Raw genomic sequence first — 26,025 nt, 5'->3', positions numbered from 1 at the left:
TATTTTTTGTTTTACAGATGCAGCGCTGGTACGCGGGGTGACACATGTGAAGTTATCCCTGATGTGTGCAGTATTATCTCCCCCTGTTCAACAACAGGCTCCTGTAAAAATGTTAATGGAACAGCATCATGTTCATGTCAGACTAGTGAGTAGCAATACTAACTCTAATAACAATATAGCATCATCAATATTTAACTCGTATGTTACAAACAATACTGTATAGTATTTTGAATGAAATCTTTGCATTATGTCACTTTTAGTACTACATTATATTTACTAATGTGTGCTGTATGACAATGTTGTATATTTTGTTGTTTTAGACTATGCTGGAGATTCATGTCAGCTGATAAAAGACTTCTGCACAGCAACCACTAATTGTTTGTATAACAGCATGCCTAATACAGGAACTTGTACCAATCTGGAGAGTGGAGGATTTGGATGTACATGTCAGTCAGGTCTGTGACTGTTTTGGGAAATTATTTATTCAAAATCAATCTGATAAAGTTATAATGATAATATAATTTATATAGCACCTTGTATAAAACAAATTACTCTAAGGTGCTTTACAAGGGTAAGAAGAGGAATGCAATGATAAAACACAATTAAATTGGTATTTGATAATTAAAAACAGTCACAGTTTATACATATTAGAATCTAAAGAGCTAATTGGTAAAAATGAGTTTTAAAACATTTCCTGATAAATTCAAGAGATGTTGACTTCTTGATGTCATCTGGAAGGTCATTCCGGAGATGTGCTACAGCCCAGTTCAGTTGGCATTGTCTGTATTTTTTTGTTTTGATCTTTGGCACCACAAGTCGTGACTTTGATGCTGACTGTAATGGTCAATTTGGCTTGTATTCATTAAAAATACTTGCCATGTATGACGTCGCAGATTCGTGGAAGGAAGGCATTAAACAGAGCAAGCTTCATTTGCTAAGTAGTGTTTTATCTGCCCGGTGTTTAAAATCTGATGGTGACTTCATTTGATGACTGATGACACTTGTTTTTCAATTGTAAGACGTTGATAGAAAAATACACCTTAATTTTTCACGCATGTTGTACTCTTGATAGTATGTTCCCCACCTTGAGATGTATAGCGGCAGTCTAAGTTTTGTTTTAATGAAAATAAAATTAGTTCAGTCTTGTCCTGATTTAATTTAAGAAGGTTCGATGTCATCCATGGGAGATACATAGTTTATCCAGTTTTCTTCTGGGCTGATTACCATGAAGACTTGTGCATTGTCTGAGTAGCAATGATACTTCATACCATGGCAATGACATATTTTTCCTAAGGGTCTTGCAAAATGACAGTATAATTTTCTGACATTTTTTCTCAAATTATTATGTTTTCATCTCCTCAATATAAAAAATTCTTGTATGATATTCAAAACCGATTTAAATGTTATATTGTAGTAATATTACCTGACTTCTTAAAGCATCCTGGGTAACTCTGTGGTTAGATTATCTATAAGTAGTAATGCAAGGATCCTGGGGTCAATCTCTGATTGATACAAAGATTTTTCTCCTCTTCTTTGCCTAAATTAACTTAGTTATGTCCATATATGTAGCATTCTGTAATACATAAAAGTCAAATTACATATTTACTTGCCACAAATAGGAACTATCTATCTATCTATCTATCTATCTATCTATCTATCTATCTATCTATCTATCTATCTATCCATCCATCCATCCATCCATCCATCCATCCATCCATCCATCCATCCCATCCATCCATCTATCTGATGGGATGTAAGTGAATTATACCTGAAATGCCATGAAAAGTCATTTATAATATGGAAGAATGCTGCTTGTTACCTTTAAAAAATGATTCCCCCACTAGGGTGGATATATTGTAGACATGGCTGTCTATCACAAATCATGTCCAGGCTATTGGTATTATGTCCAGGCTATTGGTATGATGTTGTAGACATGAGACATGGCTGTCTGTCACAAATCATGTCCAGGCTATTGGTATTATGTCCAGGCTATTGGTATTATGTTGCCTATGGCCTAAAAGATCTGTTCAGACTTTGAGTCAAAGATATTTTATCAGAGGCAAAGTCGCATGAAATTGTGCATAGACTATATTGAAACCCATGACTGTAAGATCTATCATGATGGTGAGACAAAGAGTTTTCATCACTGTCAAGGTGACATCATTGTGAGGTACTACTTTTACAAGTAAGAGCCTTAGTTAATGTCTATATGCTCCTCATATACCTCAGTATATATGTGGTAATAAAAATTAGAAATATTTCATGTGTGTGTGTGTGATAACATGAATAAGATTGTCACGGCTGAACCTCTAGCTGACTGGAGGATGTGAGGCACCGTATTTTGCGAAATATGATACTCAGTTTTAATTTGTTTCTGTATTATTTCATGCAGGTTACTCAGGAACTTCTTGTCAAACTCAGACTACCTTGTGTTCCACATTGAACTGTGGCAGTGCAATGTGCAATGAGGAAATAGGTTGTTACTGTCCAGAGGGGAAAGTCTTGGCTGAGAATAAAGCTTGTAAAAGTGAGTACTGTATATGAAGTTTTTTGTCCCTGTCTTAGTTTTTACCCTTTTCAACCCTGTTCTCTTTGATTGTCCCTTGACTTGGCAAAATCAGGGGATATTGATTTAGGTCTGTCCATCCATCTGTCTGTCTGTAGAATGATATCTTGGATAACTTTTTTGTTAACAGTGAAACTTCTAGAGAATCTACATGACTTAAAGATGTTGAATGGTTGAAGGACTGTCACAAGGTCACATTAGGAAGACATTGGTGTTCAGGATAACATCTCAAATACTAAATGAATTTTAGCAATGAGACTTTACATAAAGTGTCTTCTCAGAAAAGAATGGCCCCAATTGTTATTGTACAAAGGCCAAGGCCACCAGCTTAATAGTAAATAGAGAAAAATGTGCATGTAAGTTAAGGTCATTTAGAGATACTTTCAATAGAAATAGGATGACATCACCAGTCAGCAGTCCCCCTCATTTACGTCTATGATCTCACTAAGTTTTTCAGCAGTCCTGTAGACTTTTGAGTTATGGAGATACACCTGTGTAATATGATATGTATGAAAAGAATTACTTGTTTTTCTGAATGATGAGCCACCTTAAATCAGAGATATTGTGAAAATACAATATTGTTCTTAAGAGGCAAACACGATGAAGTTGGGTGAATATAAAATAATTAAGACAAAATTCGTATTGCACTATGTTATGAGGGTAAATAACTTGGGAAGAAAGTTTTGCAATGTACAATTTACCAGTATGTTTTGGGAAAGTTGAGATGATGGTATATATATTTCCACACTGATCAGATCATGTTGATGTTGCTTTCTTTTTGTTTTAGGTCCGTCAAGCGATTTTGATATGTTATTTGATATCCAGATGGGAGATGAGGGGGCATCTACTAAAGCTGTCTTACCCGATGTCTCCAGTGATTTGTCTTTCATGTTGTGGGTTAGATTCAGTAAAGATCAAAAGGAAACTGAAGATGCTCTGCTGTTAAAACTTGGGTAACATATTTTACCACCACATCTTTGTTATCAGAAATCGACTCTTTATAAGAAAGATAGCAAAACAAATGTACCCCCGACCTATTTCCTTCTCTCCCTGTGCAGAATAAAGCCGTAATTGTTAAAGATTTCCGTAATCCCCTTGTTTTTATGAGGTAGGGTGATTGGCCCTATGCTCAAGCATCAAGATTTTTGTTTAGGGTGTCTTTCCTTTAGAGGATTGCAGTCCATTGCTAACAATCTCCATCTAGCTGGCTTTTCTTTCTGGATATGCTCCCTTAGCCTTTGACTTTCCCAAGTCTTCCAAATAAGGCAATGATGTTATTTAGTGATGCTATTTTCCCATAACTGGGGACTAGGATTGCAGGCACCAGGGCGTATCCACTCAACAGTGGGCCATATATGCCGTGCACTTAGGGGCCTAGTCTCCTCCAAGACCTTGTGGTTCAGCTTGGGGCCATAAGGTACCCAATTTTCCATCTGCTACCTTGAGGAGGATCCCATTTCTGGGCCACAGGTCCAACTGTGGAGAGGTTTTATCTGGCAGGGAAGACTTACACATTCTGCTTCCTTTTCACAGCAAGCTGTTATCCAGGGGTGGAGCTGAAAGCGAGTGACAAGCACGGACACAGACAACACACACACTGTACACATCACACAGCCATTTAACAGATTACTGTAAACGTATTATATTTGGCGTGTACGATATTTTGCGGAAATTGTTTTTTCAACAAGTTAGCGTAGATTTGATTTAGCGCATTCCTGAATTACTTTAAACATCTAGATTTACGGATGGCATTTAGCGATGTACTTGATTTAGCGGAAGCTGCGTTCCGCCAAAGGCGCTAAATAGAATACACAGCCAAATGTAATACATTTACAGTATGTACCCATACATTATTCATTTATGGGGGGTGGGGGGACATGCATGCACATCTGAATCACTAGATTTTGTCAGACTGTCGCATTCAGGAAATGTCCTGGGACACAACAAACAGGGTTTTCATAGACATTGAAAAGTGCTTGAATGTACTCAAGAATGATAGTTGTAGAAAAACACTTGATTTAGATGAAATTACCGGTGCTTCAATTTTTTTCAACCAAATTGCTGTAATTTTTTTTATTTTCTCAGAAGGGTACAAAAAAGTTTATCATTTTAAAATATCAAGAAATCTTTTTTGTGGTTTTACAGTTAATTCTTGAATTATCGCTACTCTATTCATCGCCATTTTCGTTATTACGCCGCATTTTTCTAAGAACATTTTTCCTATTACTTAAAATTTTCGTTAAAACGCCAAATTCGCTATAGCCATTTGCCATGGTGCTTTTATAACAAAAGTCTTTTTCAAAGTGTTGATTATCTTGATAAACCGGCATGGGTGCTCGTGATTAGTGATGCGGAAAATTTATCTATATTGATCTCTGGCGTACACCTGGACAGAAGGATCCTAGTATTAAATAAACAAGAAAACCACTTGATATGAACTGTTGTCTTGTTTTTTTTACATTGTAGAAAAATATTTCAGTTTAGCTATGACTTCCCCATGAAAGAGGTTTCTGTTGACTTTCAAAGAAAATAAGCAAATTATTACATACCACAGAAACCATCCAAAATGTACACAACAAGAAATCACCAATTCTACCGTTTTATGGGAAAAGTCCATATAAAGGAGAACATTAGGTGATATTTTGGCGGCAAAGGATGAAATTCTCGTTGATATTCGTCCAGTTAATGACTGCTCACCTGGCAGGAAACAGCCATGAAGTGCGCTAAATTCCGACACTGGACAAGGTTTTTAAATTCGTTATAATGCCATAAATTGAAAGGAACAAAAAATGGCAGTTTATGGAGAGTTGACTGTATTTGTCTGTGGTTTCTTTAACCATAAGAGTATATAAGCACTACATATATTATCAAAAGCAAATGAAATTTATCAAGAAATCTTGTGAAGTTCTTGAAAAGGAACTTATGAAGTGTTACTGGAGAATATATTTTATTGTCGACATGAACCATGACATATCTTGCCATGCATTTAATTGAACATTCCAGGGGTGTGATTTATCTTCTTTTTAGAGGAAATCCTCTGATTTGCTCAATTTTCGAAAAAATGAAACGCTCTGGATTTGATCTAAAGTGGCAGAAAATGATATTTTTCCAGGTAGGGTGAGGTGTTTTCCTCCCTTTTTGACCAGTTTTCCTGCGATTTCTGAGTAATTCAGTCGCATCCCTGACATTCACGGTCAATACCTTTCAAGCTTACAGGCTATATATATATAGGTATTGACATGATTACCACCCCTAATACCATAACAACACCAAAGTTTAGTATTATTGATTTATGTTGTCCCAGTGGAATAGGGAACTTCTCGAGATCGTCATGTGTGAGAAGAGACAGAGATTCCATACTGTCAAAACCCATTTTCAAGAGATATTCTGCACTGCTGGGCAAAATGCGTTTTATGCTAGCCCAATTTTTAATGGCATCTTTGCCTATTGTCAATTGGACTTCGAATTCTTCATTATTTTCAGTCATAATAGTAAGATGTCTGTCTATTGTTCTAAACTATTAGTGGATATTAATCCAAGTGGGGAATGGCACAAGTAATACAGTGCTACAGTGGTTGGAAGATTTCTGGTGCACAAAGAATACATCATTGCACATGGCTCCATGTTCAAAAATGTACATATAAGTGGAATGTTTAAAAGACCTTCATATCGCAGTTGGGTCTATTAAAACATGACTGCTACAATTACACTTAAATGTAAAGTTTGTTTCAGTTTGTCTTCATTACTTCTCTTTCAGGGATTTCATGGAAGTTAAGAACAACACCATTGTATTTATGAATGCAACGAAAACACACACTGTTGATATTGAGTACAACGGAGCTCCGATTCAAATGGATGATGGTGGCTGGCATTTTATTGTGGTGTCTTGGAAGCAGAATGGAAACACTTTGATCTTGGTGGATAACATACAAATTTCTGATGACAACTCTGTAACAATCACACTTCCCAAAGTGTAAGATTTTTTGTTGATGTAGTTCAGCTTTCAACATCAACATTTCAGTTATTATAGCTTTATTGAAACTGTTGTAGTTCATTTGTAAAAATTTCTGTTACTTTCTGTTTCAGAATTTGGATTTCATTTTCATTTGATTTTAAAATATGAGGTGAAAAAAAGATTTGAGTATGTTTAGATGAAGAAGTACCATGTTTCTTCAACACATGGAAAGGATAGGAAACAGATGGGGGGGGGGGGGGGGGGGGGGGGTCCTTAGAAATGAACATGGAGAAATTCTGTTATGAGTATAATTACATAATCATAAATTTAGATTATAGCATGCTTATGTGATGGGAGTGGCAATGAAATGTCAGGGTACTAGAATATGATGTCAAGACAGAAAAATCTCTTTTTCAATTGTTTAAAACAACACATCACTTCTAAATGTGTACTGGCAATTTTGCTGGAGTGGTGATCACATCAATGTATCACCATTTTGTGTACCGTAATATAGAAACGAATGTAGCTTGTCCTGTTCTGGTTATATATTTGTCATTAATTGTGTTAATATCCTTCAAATCACCTGTTTTCCGTCAATGGCATTCTCACTTCTTTACAATGCAAACAATACTAACGTATAGTCATTTTGATTAATTTTTGCCTTTCAATTTCGGTAGACACTTTATTTTATCAACTCCATGTATGAGATATTCACTTCCCTGGGGTGACTTCATATACTAACTGGGTAGTAGGAATATCTAATCTAGGTCAGATGAGATGTTAATAGAGTCCGAATATGCCCTGGAAGCCAGTTTGTATTGCTTAAATGTCAGCTTTACTAGAATTTTAAATGTTGATGTGAGGCTATAGTTAGATTCTTAGTAACCCTATGGAATTACTTCAAAATACTGAATAGTGTATTCAGAGATATCCCTCTTTATCTAATACAGTAGACAAACTTTTATTCGCATGTGAGAATTTTTCATGAAATTCGCTAATTTTTAATTTCCTTCATCTCTCAACTGTCTAGGTTAAAGTAAAACAACCAGTTTGGGCAAATAACCATGATTTATTACACATAGCAAAGCCAATACATATGACAAAATAATTACATAAAGCAAAACATAAAGCAAAATCATGGTTAACCTCCAGTGCCCGCTAAGACTTCTCACTGCAAATTAGACTTTTAATGCCTCTTATTTTGGTTACTAAAATTAGTCATCGCAAACCAGTTTATCACGGGTAGATTACAAAATAAAATCATCAGGAATGAAAGTTGGTTTACAGTAATGGCATAAAATCATTTAACAACTTGCAATTTTTAAAGTACAATTTTAAACAGAATAGAAATTTCATTTTTCTAAGGTTGAATGTGGAAGTTGGGAAAAAGTTTGGAGGAAGACTGTCACAAGTAAAGTTATGGGCTAATAGCTTACAGAGTAGTGACATGTTCAAGCTTCACAATAACAAGGACTATGTGCCTGCTGGGTCCGTGGTCATTTATGGTTGGTACAACTACAAGATGAGCAAAGGAGTAGTTAAGAAGATCCCTTCACAAATTCAGAAAGATGTTTGTGATGTTCCTGCTTGTTCACAGTCAGGTGCGTAGTGATTTTGGTCTGTAGAAATGTAGACATCATTTTCTCAATTTGATGAACTGCTGTTTCAGTCTATGTGCAAGCATACGTATTGTAAATTTATGAAAAACATTTATTTTCACATGTTATGAACTGAAGTCAACAATTCATACACATACTGTAATTTGCCAAATATAATATGCAGATATTTACTTCACAGTGCAAGATTAACTTTGAAGTCGTTCCTACCACGGGGGCTTGTTTTGTACATTGCGTCATGCACCATAAAATGCAATATAATTTGCGATTTTTTATTTAGGCCTATAAATAATTTGAATTACAATATGATTTAATAATAATTAAATCCAACACAATCAAATTACATTTATACAATATAAATGAAATTTTTTCAGCATGTTCAGTTAATCAAATTGCTTGTTACAAGTAAAATTATATATACATATATATATGTAAAATATTAAATAAAATATGACGACACATTGTATATATATATATATATATATAAATCATAATAAAAACATCGCAATAATTCCTTATTTGGAACAAAGGTTTATGGCACAGCAAAAACTGCATAAAACTGCATGGCTTTGCTTAGAAAGATTGTGCAGCCTTTGACCTTGATGAATTTTCCCAAAGTGACGCTAATCTAGAATTTCAAATACCAAAGTAGGAAATGTTTTGAGCGTTGATTGAATAATGAAATTGTTATGATTTGAATTAAAGAATGAATAAATATGATTGGTTGAACCCTATAAGGGGGTGTCATAGACAGATTGGAATAGTGATATCTGATACTAAATATATTGATAACATTTGATTGGTTGATAAATATAGATGATAGGAATAGCTACAGATAAGCGAATAGGGCAGAAAAGTGTAAATCATTTGATTTTTTTTATACGCCCATCTTCAGACGGGACGTATTATGGTACAGCGATGTCTGTACATCCGTCCGTTCGGGGTTTTCTCTTTATAATTTCATTTCCCTTTCACATATCATGCTGAAACTTGCTGTGTAGCTTCTTTGTGGGTCACTCTAGATCATACTGCAATTTTGATCCATTTCGACCTTTTTTCCAGGAGTTTTGCCCTTTATTTGGAAATAATTATTATATGGAGGGTACATAATTTGTCCACCTTACTCCTCCCACAGTTTTCAAGTGAGAGCCTTCGTATTTTGTGGAGTGTTTGTATGGGTATTAAAGATGTGCATGTGGGATGGATTTTGATTTTCTACAATTTTTGAGAAAATTACAGGTTGTTGAACTTAGTCTATTTGGAAATTAATATTCTATGGAGGGTACATAATTTTTCCGCCCTACTCCTCCCACAGTTTTCAAGTGAGGACCTTCTTATTTTGTGGAGTGTTTGTATGGGTATTGAAGATGTGCATCTGGGGAAGGATTTTGATTTTCTTCCATTTTTGAAAAAATTACAGGTTGTTGAACTTGAACCATTTTGAGGAAATCTCGATTTTTAAGCTAAAACCCTTTGTTGATATGAAAGTTTGTCACAGCCTCATGATGGCTGATACTACCTGAAGCAAAGTTATACAAATTATAGCACAAGAAAAATACACCCTATGTAAGCATTTCACAGGTGTATTATGTACCGTTTGCGGTACTCTTGTTTAAAAATCAATCAAAAAGGAAATGATAGGCATTAATTTTCAACATGATCATTATCAGATTTACAAGATCTGATCTTTATACATGTTTGCATTCAGAATGCCTTCATTATATTTATTTGATGATGTATTGTAATGGATTGCAAATGTTGTGTCTTTACAGATAAAATCAAACCTATGATAAAAGGATGTGCTTCAGACAGTGCCACATACTCTCAAAGTAGAATCTTTGAATTCACACAGCCAAGATTTGACTCCATGTTTGATGATTTCAATGACAGCTTGTCTTTATCCTCACATCCAAAAAGTTAGTTGTCATGGCTTTCTTACATGTATTCAATTTAATTTCTGTCTCTGTACCACCATCTGAATGTCTATATAGTGTAACACTAAACAGTATAATTATGTAAATAACACCGTACAGTGTTACCAATGTTTTCTTGTGATATCTGTGTCTCAAAATGTACTCTTTCAATTTCACTTGAGTCACAGTGTAGTTACATGGAAGAGGACCTGAGATCTGACTAAGCCCCTTATTACCAGTATTGACCAATTCTAAAATAACAATCACATTGCATAATCACCAATGGGTACAATCATAAATTTATTAGAATTATAGGGAACATATTTGCTGTACAGATAAGATAAGTACATAAACTTTTAGTTGTTAGGATGTGGCTGTCAGTTTGGCTGAAGGAGACTGTCACAATACTGGGATAGTCACTTGTAACAGAATTATTATTGTAGTTTTTGTGGTATTTAATCTAATGAAACCCATACTCATTTATTTCAGGTAATACCTTTACCTGGGGTGGTTACGACTTGTTATTTGTCGCTTCTGATAATGATGGAAATACAGCCATGTGCCACAACAAGCTGTATGTTAAATGTGAGTCTATACTTTTACTATACACACACACACACATATATATATATTTAGTATACATTCTATTAGACTGTGGCACCAATTTTTTCCCCATGGAGCCAATAGCATCTGGTTTTACCTCACAAATATGTTTTCTACATGGACCTCAGGGTCTGCTCAATAAAGTATAATTTTGAGTATTGAACACAAACTGGACATTTTGTTGTGAGGAGCAAGTAGGCCTTTACTGAAATTAAGAATTCCATGGTACATTCCTCATTTTATCCATATCTTTTTTAAACTTTAAATCATAAAACCATTATAATGCTTTGATTTTTTTACCAAAGTTTAGATTCAGATCAAACCATGTATAAATTAAGTTATACATTTCCAGTACATGTATACATATCATAAATATAGCTATTGTAAAAAAAATATTGTGATATATCTTCATTGGATTTTATCAAATGATCAGGAATTGATTGGTCCAGACAATCTTTTTCGGTGTGTACCACAGAGCAAGTTCACATCAACATTAAGTTTGAAAGGTTCATTCAGAATTTCCCGCTTGACTAACCATAGATCTGCTTTCAGTTCTATTGAATAGTCAAATTGCACTTTTAAATCATGTATTGGTGAGTCAAATTCAATGCTGGTTATGTTTTTATCAAAATTACGAATTACCGGTATTGTCAAATCTTTATTAAACTACAATGTAAAAATTTGAGAATACATTTTATTGCTGTGACAGTTTCTAGTTTTGACCATTGGAATATTGTTATAATGCTCATGCTTTTATTAGTTGAAGGAATAAAACTGTATTGTGAAAAATTAAATTGTACAACTGCTGATTATATGTTAAAGCGGTTACTGACTTTCGATGAGGTCTACTGATGACTCTACTTACCTGATCAGGTATATATGGTCTCGATCAACCAACACCTGACCAGGTGCGTAGCACCATGGGTAGACCTCATTAAAAGTTAATAATTGTATGGAAATGTAATAGTAATATTGTACAACTCTAAAACCAAAACCCATATCATTTTGATTTATAGGATTAGACATGCATTAGGCCTAATGATCAACTGATCAGTGGTTTGTGTTTGTTAAGTGCATGGCAATGAATTTCAAAGGACAAAAACAGTCAAATCTGTGCCAGAATTTACTTTTCAAATTATATGTTAATATCAGGGACATGTATTTTAAGATTGATTGATTGATTTAATATTGTTTAACGTCCCTCTTGAGAATATTTCACTCATATGGAGACATCACCACTGCCGGTGAAGGGCTGCAAAATTTAGGCCTGCGCTCGGTGCTTATTTGGCCTTTGAGCAGGGAGAGATCTTTATCGTGCCAAACCTGCTGTGACACGGGACCTCTGTTTTTGCAGTCTCATTTGAAGGACACATGCCCCCATTTAGTTGACTCTTACGACAAGCAAGGGGTACTGAGGACCTATTCTAACCCAGATCTCCACGAGAAGAATATTTTAAGATGCAAAAGTTTTTGATGGAAAGCTTTTCGAATTTGTCCCTTTTATAGCATAATTAATTTGCACAAAGCAGTGCAGCCATTGTCGAAGTGCCATATGCATATCAATAGTGCATGGTAGGAAGTTTACTGGATCTGAGTATTATGGGCCTCTTATATTTGTTTATTGGGATTTAATATTATATTCCAAGAAACTTAATTTAAACTTAATTTGTTTTTCAGATAATACTGACTGCCCAGCTCCAAGAACATCCTCCCCTTCGTCAATTAAGTATTGTACCTCAAGCAAAAATATTTGTGAATTTAAATGTACTGGTACCCAAGAGCTATCTCGCCCTGCTCCAAAATATAAGCTGTGCTCTGAGCTGGGTGTGTACAATCCGTTACAACCACAAGAGAAGTTTGTGTTGCCATCTTGTGGAGGTAAAGCTCAAAAGATTATCAATGCTGTATTTATATACACTTGAGCTGAAAGCGTTTCTGATCACCTGTTGTTCGTCGGCTGTCCGTCTGAAAACTTTTAACATTTTCGACCTCTCCAGAAACACTGGGCCAATTTCAACCAAACTTCGCGAAAAGCATCCTTTGGTGAAGGGCTTTCAAGTTTGTTCAATTGAAGGGTCATGCCCCCTTCAAAGGGGAGATAATCGCAAAAATGTAAAAATTAGGTGGGTTCATTTAAAAATCTTCTCAAGAACCACTGGGCCAGAAAAGTACAACTCAAACTCAACGACTGATAATTTTTCTTAAATTGCAGAGTTTAAACTCAATAAAGTATGCCACAAAATTGAGTCTTACTCAAGTAGAGAAAATGCTTGAGTTTATCTTTAAAAAAAAAACCCGTGAGTTTGCTAAATACCTATTTCAGAAGTAAACTCAAGGCCAAAATGACTGTCATGAGACTTGTTTGGTGGAATTTGATGTGAATTTCTGGGTAAACTACTGGGGACAGGAACATTGATTCCAAGGACAAGACCTCCCAGTTTACCACATTTGTAAATGTAGATATTTTTTTTATGTGTGACTAAATCTTAATATCCGATGATTTGATTTATGAAAAACAGAAAAACTTTAATGTAGAACAAATTTACTTAAAAAATTTCATGCAGCATTGTAAATTGAGATGTTTGTAATTTATTTCACTATATTAACTGGTAATAAAGATCAGGCATGTATTATATGCACATATGTGTCCATGTCCTTCAAATTCCTTTTATCAAACTACTTTCTGTTCATCAAATTTTTTCTGTGATTGTTCAGTGGTGGGGAGGATCTGACAGGGTTAAGAAAGTGCATCCCCCTTTTGTTAGATGTATCATACAGCAACCGTATGTACTCGCCTATAAGTCGGATTTTTGGGAGTCAATTTTTGGTCCAAAACTCTATGTCCGACTTATAGGCACGTCCTAAGAAGATTGGTATTTTTCTGGGTGGCGTAATGTAGTGTTTTTAAAACAACTCCGACAATTATCATGGACTACCACACAAACGATTATTGTTCACAAATATCTAGACATATTGTATTGTTTATGTATTTTAAAATTATGTATAAAGTACAAGTATTTAAATATTTTTATCTAGTTAAAAATTATTTACATACCGGTAACTAATACTTTCAATTCAACTAATCTATCGTTTATCGGTAAAATCGAATTACGAACCTGATTTAATATTGAAATATTCATATGTATACCGGCTGAAATATATTTCATAAAAGATTGAATATTGTTAACAGATAATTTAGATCATCATTCTTGACTCTTAAAAACTATTGTTGATACAATGAATTATACCGGAATCCCACAATAACGGTTTGCGCAAGGCGCGTGCCACTAAGTAAACACGGTGTCAGGTACTGGTAATTAGGAGACCATAATTGCTTAGGTAAACAAGGGATCATTGCCCATAATAGATCAAGGGTTGCATTTAAACCCCAAACAGATATGGCTTGGATATTGAGCACCTCATAATTATTAATTTCTCAAAATATTTTTTGAAACATAGGTAAAAACACCAGAGCATTGACTTGAAATTGTCAACCGAATCTGACAAAAATTTGTACCGACTTATAAGCGGGTCAATGGCAAATTCCTACAAAATAACCTTAAAAAATACAACCGACTTATAGGCGAGTATATACGGTAATAAAAGGTTGCGTGGTTGCCTGGTGGGGCAGAAAAAGTTTTTCTAATGTTCTAAATGTTTGTTGCACACTTATTTAAGTCAAAACCCAGGAGAGCAAAATCAATTCTACGCAACTCAAATTTGAGTCGAGTAAAATCCAATGTTTGTAATCCCAGGACCTGTTCTTGTCACCGTAACTTCTCTGAAACCGTTTAAAAGAATTTCATGAAAATTTATAATTAATAAGGACATACTGTAATGATGTGTAGTATATTGGCAGGAAATTTTTCTGGGAGTTATGCCCCTTTTGAACTTCAAAGTTTGGCCAAAATTAGATATACTACTGAAACAGTTTGTCATTGCATCAGAATGAATCCACTGAACAGATTTCATGTCACTTTGTATTTGATATGGACATACTGTGTAGATGTGCATATTCATAGAAAATGCGGATTTGATGGGTTTTTTAAAGAGTTATGCCCCTTTTGAACATAGATTGATTGAATATTGTTTAACGTCCCTACCGAGAATATTTCACTCATATGGAGACGTCACCACTGCCGGTGAAGGGCTGCAAAATTTAGGCCTATGCTCGGCGCTTATGGCCATTGAGCAAGGAGGGATCTTTATCGTGCCACACCTGCTGTGACAGGGGACCTCGGTTTTTGCGGTCTCATCCGAAGGACTGCCCCATTTAGTCGCCTCTTACGACAAGCAAGGGATACTGAGGACCTATTCTAACCCGGATCCCCACTGAACATAGAAGCCTGGCTCCTGTGTTGATATATTCAAAAAGAAAAAAAATATGATTTTGGTAAATGCCAGTTCAATATTCACAAGATGCTGTCATTTAGATAAACATTAAGATGTAAATGTAATTTGTTGTATTTTATGCATGCATTGTCACTCATTATGTGTGGGGTGAGGGATATGTCAGCTTGCTCACTTTTTCTTTCATTGATTCTGCATAGATTACTGTAAACCAACTTTTATTCGTGTGCGAGAAAATTTGCAAGATTAGCAAGAACCTTATCAACACGAATATTTCTCATCTAAGAACCAGTCCTTGAATATCTGTAATGAAAAAGGCTCGATCGCAAAAATTACACGCCATGAACCAGTTCACCACAAGTGAATTGCAAAATAAAGTAGCTGTGAATAAAAATTGGTTGATTGATTGATTAAATATTGTTTAACGTCCCTCTCGAGAATCTTTCACTCATATGGAGACGTCACTGCCGGTGAAGGGTTGCAAAATTTAGGCCTTTGCTCGGCGCTTTTGGCCTTTGAGCAGGGAGGAATCGTTATCGTGCCACACCTGCTGTGACACGGGACCTCTGTTTTTGCGGTCTCATCCGAAGGACCGGAATAACAATTGGTTTACAGTATTTACAATATAGTTTAACATATGGATATTTCATGTGAAGTAGAATTAACAAGATATTTAATATGACTTACCATATTTCAGACACAAATGTGACTACAATTCAAGTCGATGTCTCCATGAGGTATTCTTTTGTGGTCTCTTGTTCAGAGACTTTTGAATCATCGATGAGAAGTGCTCTACAGACAGATTTCCAGACTTCAGTATTAAATGCTTGGAATAATGTGTGTACAACATCTGCATGCACCAATGTGGAAATCACCCCAGCCTGCGTTTCTGGCACCCAAGAGATGATTGTCACAATGAAAATTAAGAATTTAAGGTGTGATAGCATACATATATTATTTAACATTCTAAAGCATTATGTAGACCTCACTTTATACCCCTCGCGAAGTTTGAAGGGTTATTAGTTCACCTGAGCTGAAAGCTCAAATGAGCTTTTCTTATTGCCTGTTGTCCGTCGTCTGTCTGTCTGTAAACTTTTTACAGTTTCGACTTCTTCTCCAGAACCGCTTGGCCAATTATAACCAAACTTGGCCAAAAACGTCTTTGGGTGAAGGGCTTTCAAGTTTGTTCAAATGAAGGGCCATGCCCCCTTCAAAGGGGGAAATAATTACAAAAATGCAAAAATAATTATTAAAGTTATTAAAAAATCTTCTCAAGAACCACTGGGACAGAAGAGCTGAAATTTACATGAAAGCTTCCTAACATAGTGCAGATTCAAGTTTGCTGAAGACATAACATAGTGCATATTCAAGTTTGTTAAAATCATAGCCCCCAGGGTAGGATGGTACCATAATAGGGGATTAAAGTTTTACATACAAATATATAGGGAAAATCTTTGAATATGGGCCAAGGTGACTCAGGTGAGTGATGTGGCCCATGTGCCTCTTGTTGGTTTGCATGACATGATGACTTTGGAGTAAGTTATCAAAGCAAACTCCATTTTTTTATACTATATAAATGACCAGTATTTGTTGTGAGACACAGTTTTAGCGATTTTTCTGTAAATTATTGGTATATATATTTATCGAGAGGTAATTTTAGCGACTTATAACTCCAAGAAAGATAGCTGTCACCTCCAATATGGAATAATTATTAGCGATACATGTATTTAGTTTTAACAATTTCAACACTGTAGCTAATGCCAAAATTATATCCTCGATAAAAATTCTGCTTAAATGGAATACCACTAGGTGGAAAGAGCATTTATTATTGATGTGAAACCAGTTTTCTAATATTGAAATGATTGAGATGTCCAGTTAAAGGGCTAGATTCACCAGTTCTGGTTTTGTTCAATTTATCGTTCAGTTTAATTGGTTTTCGAATTTTTGGTTGTTGTTTTTATACCCCCCCCCCCCCCCCCCACACACACAAGTTGGGGGGGGGGGGGGGTATACTGGAATCGGGTTGTCCGTCCGTCCGTCTGTAGACGCAATGGTTTCCGGGCTCTAAAGCATTATCCTTTCCACCTACCGTCACCATATCATATATATGGACTACCCATGGGATGAAGATGTTCCCTATCGATTTTGGGGTCCAAAGGTCAAGCGCACTGGACATCGAAGTAGCAATATGGTTTCCGGGCTCTAAAGCATTATCCTTTCCACCTACAGTCACCATATCATACATATGGACTACCCATGGGATGAAGATGTTCCCTATTGATTTTGGGGTCCAAAGGTCAAGCACACTGGACATCGAAGTAGCAATATGGTTTCCGGGCTCTAAAGCGTTATCCTTTCCACCTACAGTCACCATATCATACATATGGGCTGCCCATGGGACGAAGATGTTCCCTATTGATTTTGGGGTTAAAAGGTCAAAGGTCAAGCACACTGGACATCGAAGTAGCAATATGGTTTCCGGGCTCTAAAGCGTTATCCTTTCCACCTACAGTCACCATATCTTACATATGGACTACCCATGGGATGAAGATGTTCCCTATCGATTTAGGGGTCAAAAGGTCAAAGGTCAGGCGCACTGGACATCGAAGTAGCAATATGGTTCGGTTTGTCATGCCATTTGTTTTTTACACTCAGAAAAGAGGTAGTTTATACCTATTACCAACACCCTTTGGGAGATTGGGGTAAGCGGGGGGATATTCTTAGTGAGCATTGCTCACAGTACCTCTTGTTTGTTTTTGTTGTTGTGGGGTTTTTTTGCCAGATTTAGTTCTGGCTTTATATCTTACTTTAATTAGTAACAGCACAAAAGAATAATAATGAGATTAAAATATTACTTATTGTTGTTTACTTCTTAATAAAATGCTGGAAGCAAATACATTTACATGAAAACAAATGATAAATAAATAGCAAAGAATACTTTATAGGTTTTTTTGGGGGGAGGACATGAAAACATTTAAAGCATATGGTAATTTCTGTGTAATTGAATTATGCAAACAACCCTGCATACTCTCATAGTTTTATATCCTCATACAATACAGACAAACAAGACATTTATTTTTGTAAAGTATTGTATTGCAAGTAACTATATCATTGTCAGTTTATCTTAATACATTTCATATTGTGGATGTATCATTTTAACCCATAGGTGCAGTGGTCCTCCTATTTCATTTCATTTCTTTTCTTCAGAAATGGAATCACAAGGAAGCAAACTGGATCTGACACCTACACACCAAAAGAAGTCTTCAGGGTCTTGATATTTGAAGAAACTGTATTTAAATCTGAGGTAAATTTCATGTAATAAATTAAAACTACTCATACAATTATATCATTTATATTCAGCATCTGTGTATTAGAATTTTGGTACATGTACATATATGAAAAGAAATCGACACACAAGATGCCTGTACATATGGTAGGTCACCAAAAGTGGCAACTGAGATTTATGGAGGTTTGAAGACATTGTTTCATAAGCCTAGAGTTCACCTCCCCTGTTAGTTGGATTATTTGCAAGATTAGTGAAAAATAGGAAAGAGAATGGAAGTATTGTACAGGTGGCTCTTGATGGCTCCAACTTCGATCTCTCGAACGTTCAATCTCTCGAAGTGAAGTTGGGTCCCATAAAACATTTTTCATTGTTTTTCACTCTCGACCTCTCAAAGTGGTGGTAGCATATAGTCACACCATTACCCAAGGATATAATTATTTCTGCATGGACCTTACCTGGATTTTGTTGAATGCTGGAGGCTAGCATGGTCATGGTAATTAGGTCTTTACATAGGTGATACACTGCCCCTGATTCTTTGTGGAGGACACTTGACTATATAATTGGTTAATACGGGACTTTAGAGATATGGATTCACTCTGACTTTTAATGGGCATTGAACGTAATTTGTAGGGCACGTCACTTCCGGATTACAATAACAACTAAGTAAACAAGCATGGAATACTTCAATTGCTATCAAATTCCTGCATTTGAATGCTATTTTTCAAAGAAAGGAATCACTACAATCATTTATTGAAAAATGCATTTGATTACTAGTAAATTATGTGAATTGGTGAGGGAAATAAATCTATGGAATATCATGATGATACCGGTAAAACTTCACACCTTTCATCCAAGGATACGCGTCTAAATGCGTCTTTTTCCTTCCATCTAATTTACATCCAGGTACTAAGCAACAATAGTGACTCGGATCATCATCGTAGGACTTCGCATAGCTCTTTACGGACCATCTGCTAGTAAAAAACCATTTATATAGATGTCAACTTTGCCCAACAAATTAGTTACTATCACATGACCGTGGTGTATAAACGTCAAGTCTAATCGGTCGGAACGTTTCGTATTGGTCAGTTTTCACCTAACACTGGGATCTAGTGATGATTAAAATTTGTATGTAATCTGACTATGAATAAAACCTATAATTTGTTTTGACTTGACAACGGGAGAGTAAGTATAAAACATTAATTTAGAGACAATAATTTAGAGATCTACAGACTGTTAAATTTTTCGAGTTTGTTCTTTGTGTAAAGTTTACTCTGAAATGTCATTTTACTCATTTATTGGAGTTTTTGCTTTGTGTAAAGCGACATAAAATTGTGTTCTGTTTATTAACGACAGTAAAGTTTTATCGAAAATTAGTTTTGTACACCTTTTTAGCACAAGAAAAAAAACAAAAAAAAGATATTTTTATTAAGGTAAGGTTTTCAACAACAGGGAGATAACTCTTGATATACCTTAATGCACTTCACGCTTTATGATGTCATAATGAAAAAATGCGTCACGTCATAGTTGTATCGAGGGAAAATGTCATAATATTTACTTGTTATCTACTACCGCTGTCAAGTGTCAAGCGGCATATGTGTAAATCTCTATGACAAAATAATAATGTTTCTCAGATGATCATTTATAAATTATTTTCTTTGATATTATAAAAGTCTACAATTTTTTATATATACATATGTAGTATGCGCTCCGGTTAATTTCCATTAAAATTATGTTATGACCATGTAATCTCTGCGAATCTTGCTAGGGAAAGTAGGATTTATTTTTATGCTGTTATAATCGATCATTGTTTGTGAATAGTATCCTCAAAGACAAGGTTCGACATCAACAAAGCTAGGAATTCCTATGACATTCACAAGCATTTTTAAAAATAAACATGACAATGCTCTCTAATATTACATGCACTTTATATTTCAATGCTATGACATCTACTTGCGCTGATAGAGCGATTTATTGCATGAACTTTGAAATGTAGAAAACACGACTGATATGATCATGTAAGAATAAAAAGGGGTCTTCTCTAGTATATCTTAAAATAGTCTTAATTTTGTCTGAGGAACATCCGCATGTCGACATAAAACAGATTTATTAATGTCATTTTTACTAACTTTATGTTGCCCCCACCTCTAGATCCACCACTGACCGGGCTTTATATTGTCGTGAAGGTTACAGTTGTATGTTCAACTAAACAAACAAACATCAAGCAATGGAACAAGATGAGGGAATTTATTTCAAAGATGTAGTATATAAGACAGGTTCGGTCTGATGTAACACGGAATTTATGACGAAGCAGGACCGCAGGTTTTTGTATTGTATCAAATTTAGAAAAAGAAAAAAACCCACAACATCTTAATTTCTAATAAATGTGATACTAAAATACTTGACAAATAAATATAAATATCATTTATCATTTTTGGGCTGGAATTGTATCTTATTCATGAAAATGCTCAATGCACTCTTCAAAAGTTGTACAATTATAAAACAAAGTGACAAATCGCATAAATGAATAATTCTTTTTAATCTGTTACCATGGAAATAAAGCCCAGTGGGTAGTAATTCTATATGCTTTCTTAAATGTTTATGGTCCAAATATTATGTTTTAAGTGAATTTTTTCTGAAGTAGACCTTGTAAAGCTGCTTAATATGCATTTTTTTTATTGCCATGGCAACCAATTTAAATTTTATTCAAGATAGAAAAAGTGCTATTTTTTGTGTTTTAAAATTACATTTTTCTACCAATTAGTATAATCTTATAGGTAATACTCTTTTTTAAAAATTCTACCAGCTTTTTACCCCATAAGTTTGCCTCGTATAGTTTTTATACCACTAGTATTCCCTTTTGTACAAAGATTCGGAAAATGTAAAACATCACAAAAATAAGCCCATCTGGTCAAAAAATGACACAGACAATTTTTTTTAAAATGTCAATTTTTAAAAGATAAATTCCTACTGAACATACTGATTCGCAACATGACTTTGTTCACTACATGTCAAAATGTCGCAAACCTTACCTTAATGCAATATAAGGTACTTTATTTTGAAATCAAATGAACTACCTGACAAATATGAAGGAAAACGATCCCATGATCTTGCTGGTAAACATTTCCGGTTACAGTAAAATCTTAACCATATGGTTGGCCCTTCAATTTCTGAATTTCGATCTGTCGAACTCTAGATCTCTCAAAGTTTTATCAAGATCCCTTGAACTTCGATTTAACAAGAGTTACCTGTATAATTCCAATTTGTTAATTTTGGAACTGGTAAAGCAAAAGCCTTGGTTTCTATTCCCAGATCAACCATTACATTATTTTAGAATTTATTCTTTTCTATATTGTTAATTTCTATTTTACAGGATATTGGTGGAGCAAAGGTGCTCAATAACCAAGTAGTTATTACAGATATTATCTCGTGTCCAGATGGCTACATGGTTATAGGAGATAGATGTGGTAAGAAAAATTAATTGTTTTCTAAATGCTTTATTTTCAGAGTACATTTGTACATTTCCTTGCAGTAATTGTCTTAGCTAGCTAAGGGTTGCAATCTGCTTAGCAGAAATTCTGAATTTAATGGACACTATCAGAAATAATAGCCTATTATCGCAATTTACCTTTGAATTAGAACGCTTTGGTCGATATAGTATTGCGTTGTGTGACGACACAATTGAATCTGTTTGTAATACAATTGCGAAATGCAACAGAAACCCTCATTGGTCCATAAGTGTAAGTCCGCACAAATTCCCTTATACGGGAGTAGTCGGCATTAGAAAACATGATGGCCAGATGGAAACAAACTTCAAAGGAAGAAAGAGAAAAAGTTGTATTCTTGTGTTGTTGTCTTTTAGCTAAATATTTTAAATAATATATCATCCCAGTTCCATTAAATGATAATTATTCAAATAGCTAAACTCACGGCAATGCGGCTTTCATTAGTCTGGGCCAGTCTCCATCTCTGCCACACAAGTGTTAAGGACCATAATGGGCTTATGTAGCATTTTCGTTAATCAAGAGCTTATTTTACCGTTACAAAAACTATATTTTTTAATTTCTATTAATTATTCGTGTTGATAAAAAATGAAGAGCGAATACATAAGGCCACATAAAATTGAAATTACGGTTCTCAGGCCCGCGCGCATCTGTTTTGAGGTGCCCGCATTGCAAATTTTATTGCATTTTTAATAAAATAAAAAGTAGGTAATGCGGCGACGTATCCGGAAAAAAAAATTCCACATTCAATTTTTCAAAACTTCCGCATTATTCGGAGCTCCTCCTGTCTCAGTATACGAATAGCTGTATTTAGCAGAGAATACTGAATACCGGAAATCTTCGTTTGTCGTGCGCAATAAAGACTTCCGATGTATAACAACGTGGTTGCAGCATTATTTTGAGAATGTCTATTGTGTCAATAAGTATTCGACAAGGAGCAGTGTTCATTCTACCATGGACAATTATAGAGGGATATTCGGAGGGATGTACCTTCCTAGATCTTTATGAGGGTGTGAAAGCAATGAAGTTCGATTTGGGAAGCTGGACGTTTCCTGAGAAATTAAAAAATGCCGCTGTCTCCGTTAGTGTCGGTAAGAACAAGAACGAATTAGACTCTGCAATCATTACAAATAAAGTATCGTCAACGATACCCGTTTTCGGCCACTTTGTGAGATATCAGTCCATCTGCACAGACCGCCAAAACAGTGAATCAGACAGTAACCTGTATAGATTGTCAAAAGCCTAGAGTCATATACAGTGCAAACAAACTGAGTGCACAAGAAAGTGCAATTCTGAAAAGGATTCTTGGGCTCTATCAGTTTTCGTGTGGTTCTGAACTTCAGGAACTAAAACCAGAGGATCCCGTCAGAGCACCTCGTATCAGTGCTCTGTTGGAGAAAGTATTTGTTAAATCGAATTTATCATGCACTTCTCCTGTTGAGGTACCCTATTACAGTTCTGGTGTATTTCCTCCAATTTGCTACCACTGTGGGGCACAAGACACAGATACTGAAGAGGGACAATATCCTATGTGTCCAGATTGTGTGGTTTCTAAGTTACAGCCTCCATTGAAAAGGAAAAATGTTCAGAGCTTGAGAGCAAAAAAGCAGAAAAAATGAAGGGAAAAAACACTATGCAACTTAACTGTAGTACATATGCTTTATTATTTTGACCACACAAGACAATTTGTTGAGATAGCATGTGTTAAATTTGTTTCATATGTATAGTGACGGTACAATAAAGAATTTGCTTGATGTTATATGTTTTATGTCAAGTTGGCAAATAAAAAAAAGCCTCCCTCATCTGTTTTGGTACGAATAAAAAGAAGAAGAAAAAGCCTCCCTCCCTCATCTGTTTTTGAGAAAATTGGCCTGAGAACCAGAGAATTAATTTTATGTGGCCTAACTTACAACCAATTTTATGAATAGATACCAATAGCAACAGAGTTCGAATTGACTGGCTACCTAACATGGCTACGTCAACAAACGAAATCATTTGAAGGTGCGAGTTTTCGGGTCGTGTGTGGCTTTAATGAATATTTGAAGGTATGTTTGGACACAAGTATAGTAGGAAAATATGTTAAGATTTTTTTAATATTGAATTTATGAGACAGCAACACAAGAATACACCGATATCAGGCCTCAACTGTGCGCAGCTTTTTGTGCCCCATAAATCAAAGGTTTTTATAAGAGGTGGATCTGTAGCTCTGTTCCGTCACAATATTTTTTCAGAGAGCTACAGTTCTCCAGGTAGTAATTTTCTAATCCGTTCATTTTATCTGATCACTGGTCACCTGAATCAGCTCAAGAAAATGGGAGGGTTGTAATCGGCCAATGAAATCTCTTGTTGTATTACATCAAACATGTCATTCAGACTGTTCGATCGTCTCATTCAATTGTGTCGTCACACAACGCAATACTATATCGGGTAAAGCGTTCTAATTCAAAGGTGAATTGCGACATAACTATGTCTAACATACAATCACTTTCAAGAGTATCAAAACAATCACAATGTGGCAGGAACCTGTAGGTTGTGTCATCAAATTCATCCCTTAAAGACCAGCAGAACGATATTGATATTTAAGAGTTTTCAGATTTTCTACAACATATATACCTGTAATTGTTATGATGGAACTTGATAAACACTATCATTCATCAATGATTTTCCATAACCTTACTATTGTGTCCATTTAATAACAAGTTTTCTTCTGTTGTTTGAAAGCTTCTCAATTTCCTTTCATCTCCAGGCATGCATCTGCTAAAGTCTAAATGGAAATATACAAATACCAGTTTGGGCAAATAACCATGATTTATTATGTTTATCAAAGTCATGCAGAAAATAAATAATCATATACATGTACAAAGAAATCATAATTTACCTCCTTATGTAACAAATCCTTTGTAGAATTGGTTTATTCCCACTTAGCCAACATTTTAAGAAATTCTACCCCCACAAAGCTAACATTTTAATTTGCACACCCAAGTGATCAGCAGGGTATAGTCCATTTTACATTCCCATATACCCAACATTTTAATTTGTGTACACCCAAGTGATCAACAGGGTATATAGTGAATTTACATGTATGAGTATTTATTATACATTACCTGGGAACAAGACGAGTTTCGATTTGATTACAAGCATTTAGATGTAGTAAAATCCGACATAAATTTTTATCATTTTTGTACACATTGTACATATTTTCTATGAATAAATGATTAAAGATATCTTCGATTGAATATTGAAGAAATCATCAAATCATTAATAACAAGTTCCAATTTAAATTTTGCAAGAAATAATTCCATCACATTGATGTGTGCATCAATTGAACTGATGAGAGCAATAATTGAATTGATGCATGCCTTAAATCAATTATTGCTCTCATCAAATAAATTGATGCTCACATCAATTCAATTATTGCTATAATGAATTAAATTGATGGGCAAATTAATTCAATTGGTAAAACCAATAATTGATTTCATGCACTTATTAATTCAATTATTAAATTGATTATATCTTTAAATAATTAAAGATGTCTTCATTTTTTGGAGTTTATCTTAATTTGGCATTCCATATAATAAATGATTGTACGATGGGTGTTTAAAAAAAGAAGATATGATTTTATTGCAGACTATAGCTTATGTCTTTGGGTAAATTCTATTGTTACCCCCTTGTTCCCCATTCCCACCCAGGCAACACAAAATTTACCTGTCATTTTGCAAAATGTTGGCCTAGTGGGAACATGCATAGAATTAAGTGTTGCAATTCTTTTATCTATTTTCCCTCCCCCTCTGCTGTAGGATAATGTAGTGAAAATCCAAACAATGGATTTGAAGTGCTCACAGGATTGTGGGTATTTTATGGATTCACATATCTTTATTGCAAATGAAATTACAGGAAATTATCCAGTTTTATTTATTCTTATGTAGTGGAGTGCAGCAAAGGAACATTTTACAATAGCACAAGTCAAAACTGTGAGTATTGTCCCTTGGCAACTTACGGAAATGCAGATGGATTAACTACATGTACACCCTGCGGATCTGGGAAAACTACTCTAGGAGTTGGTTACTATGATGGTGCAGATTGTGTGGGTAAGTTTGTATGTGACAAAGAGCTTAATATCATAAAAAGCCCATATCATTTAAAACCACTTCATGTCATTTTGTATATATTAGTTCATGAATTTCACAAATTGACTGGTGAATAATACCATTTAGATAGTATAAGTTGTTGAAATAC

General features: G+C 35.0%; 1 protein-coding gene across 1 annotated transcript in view; it reads left to right on the top strand.

The window, feature by feature from the left end:
• LOC125672113 (uncharacterized) overlaps positions 1–26,025 on the top strand; it is a 197,988-nt gene that overhangs the window by 140,281 nt on the left and 31,682 nt on the right. Inside the window, exons 40-52 of the mRNA XM_056161740.1 lie at positions 18–145; positions 321–455; positions 2,393–2,527; positions 3,354–3,519; positions 6,324–6,539; positions 7,887–8,122; positions 9,910–10,053; positions 10,540–10,635; positions 12,331–12,531; positions 15,701–15,938; positions 18,211–18,307; positions 21,660–21,753; positions 25,716–25,877. Of these exons, the coding sequence (XP_056017715.1) occupies positions 18–145; positions 321–455; positions 2,393–2,527; positions 3,354–3,519; positions 6,324–6,539; positions 7,887–8,122; positions 9,910–10,053; positions 10,540–10,635; positions 12,331–12,531; positions 15,701–15,938; positions 18,211–18,307; positions 21,660–21,753; positions 25,716–25,877 (2,048 nt within the window). The remainder of the gene's footprint in view (positions 1–17; positions 146–320; positions 456–2,392; positions 2,528–3,353; positions 3,520–6,323; positions 6,540–7,886; positions 8,123–9,909; positions 10,054–10,539; positions 10,636–12,330; positions 12,532–15,700; positions 15,939–18,210; positions 18,308–21,659; positions 21,754–25,715; positions 25,878–26,025) is intronic.

Source organism: Ostrea edulis, chromosome 4, assembly GCF_947568905.1.
Source record: "Ostrea edulis chromosome 4, xbOstEdul1.1, whole genome shotgun sequence".
NCBI classification, from domain to species: Eukaryota; Metazoa; Mollusca; class Bivalvia; order Ostreida; family Ostreidae; genus Ostrea; species Ostrea edulis.
Note: the sequence above shows the minus strand (reverse complement) of the source record. Positions and strands in the feature narration are given on the sequence as shown.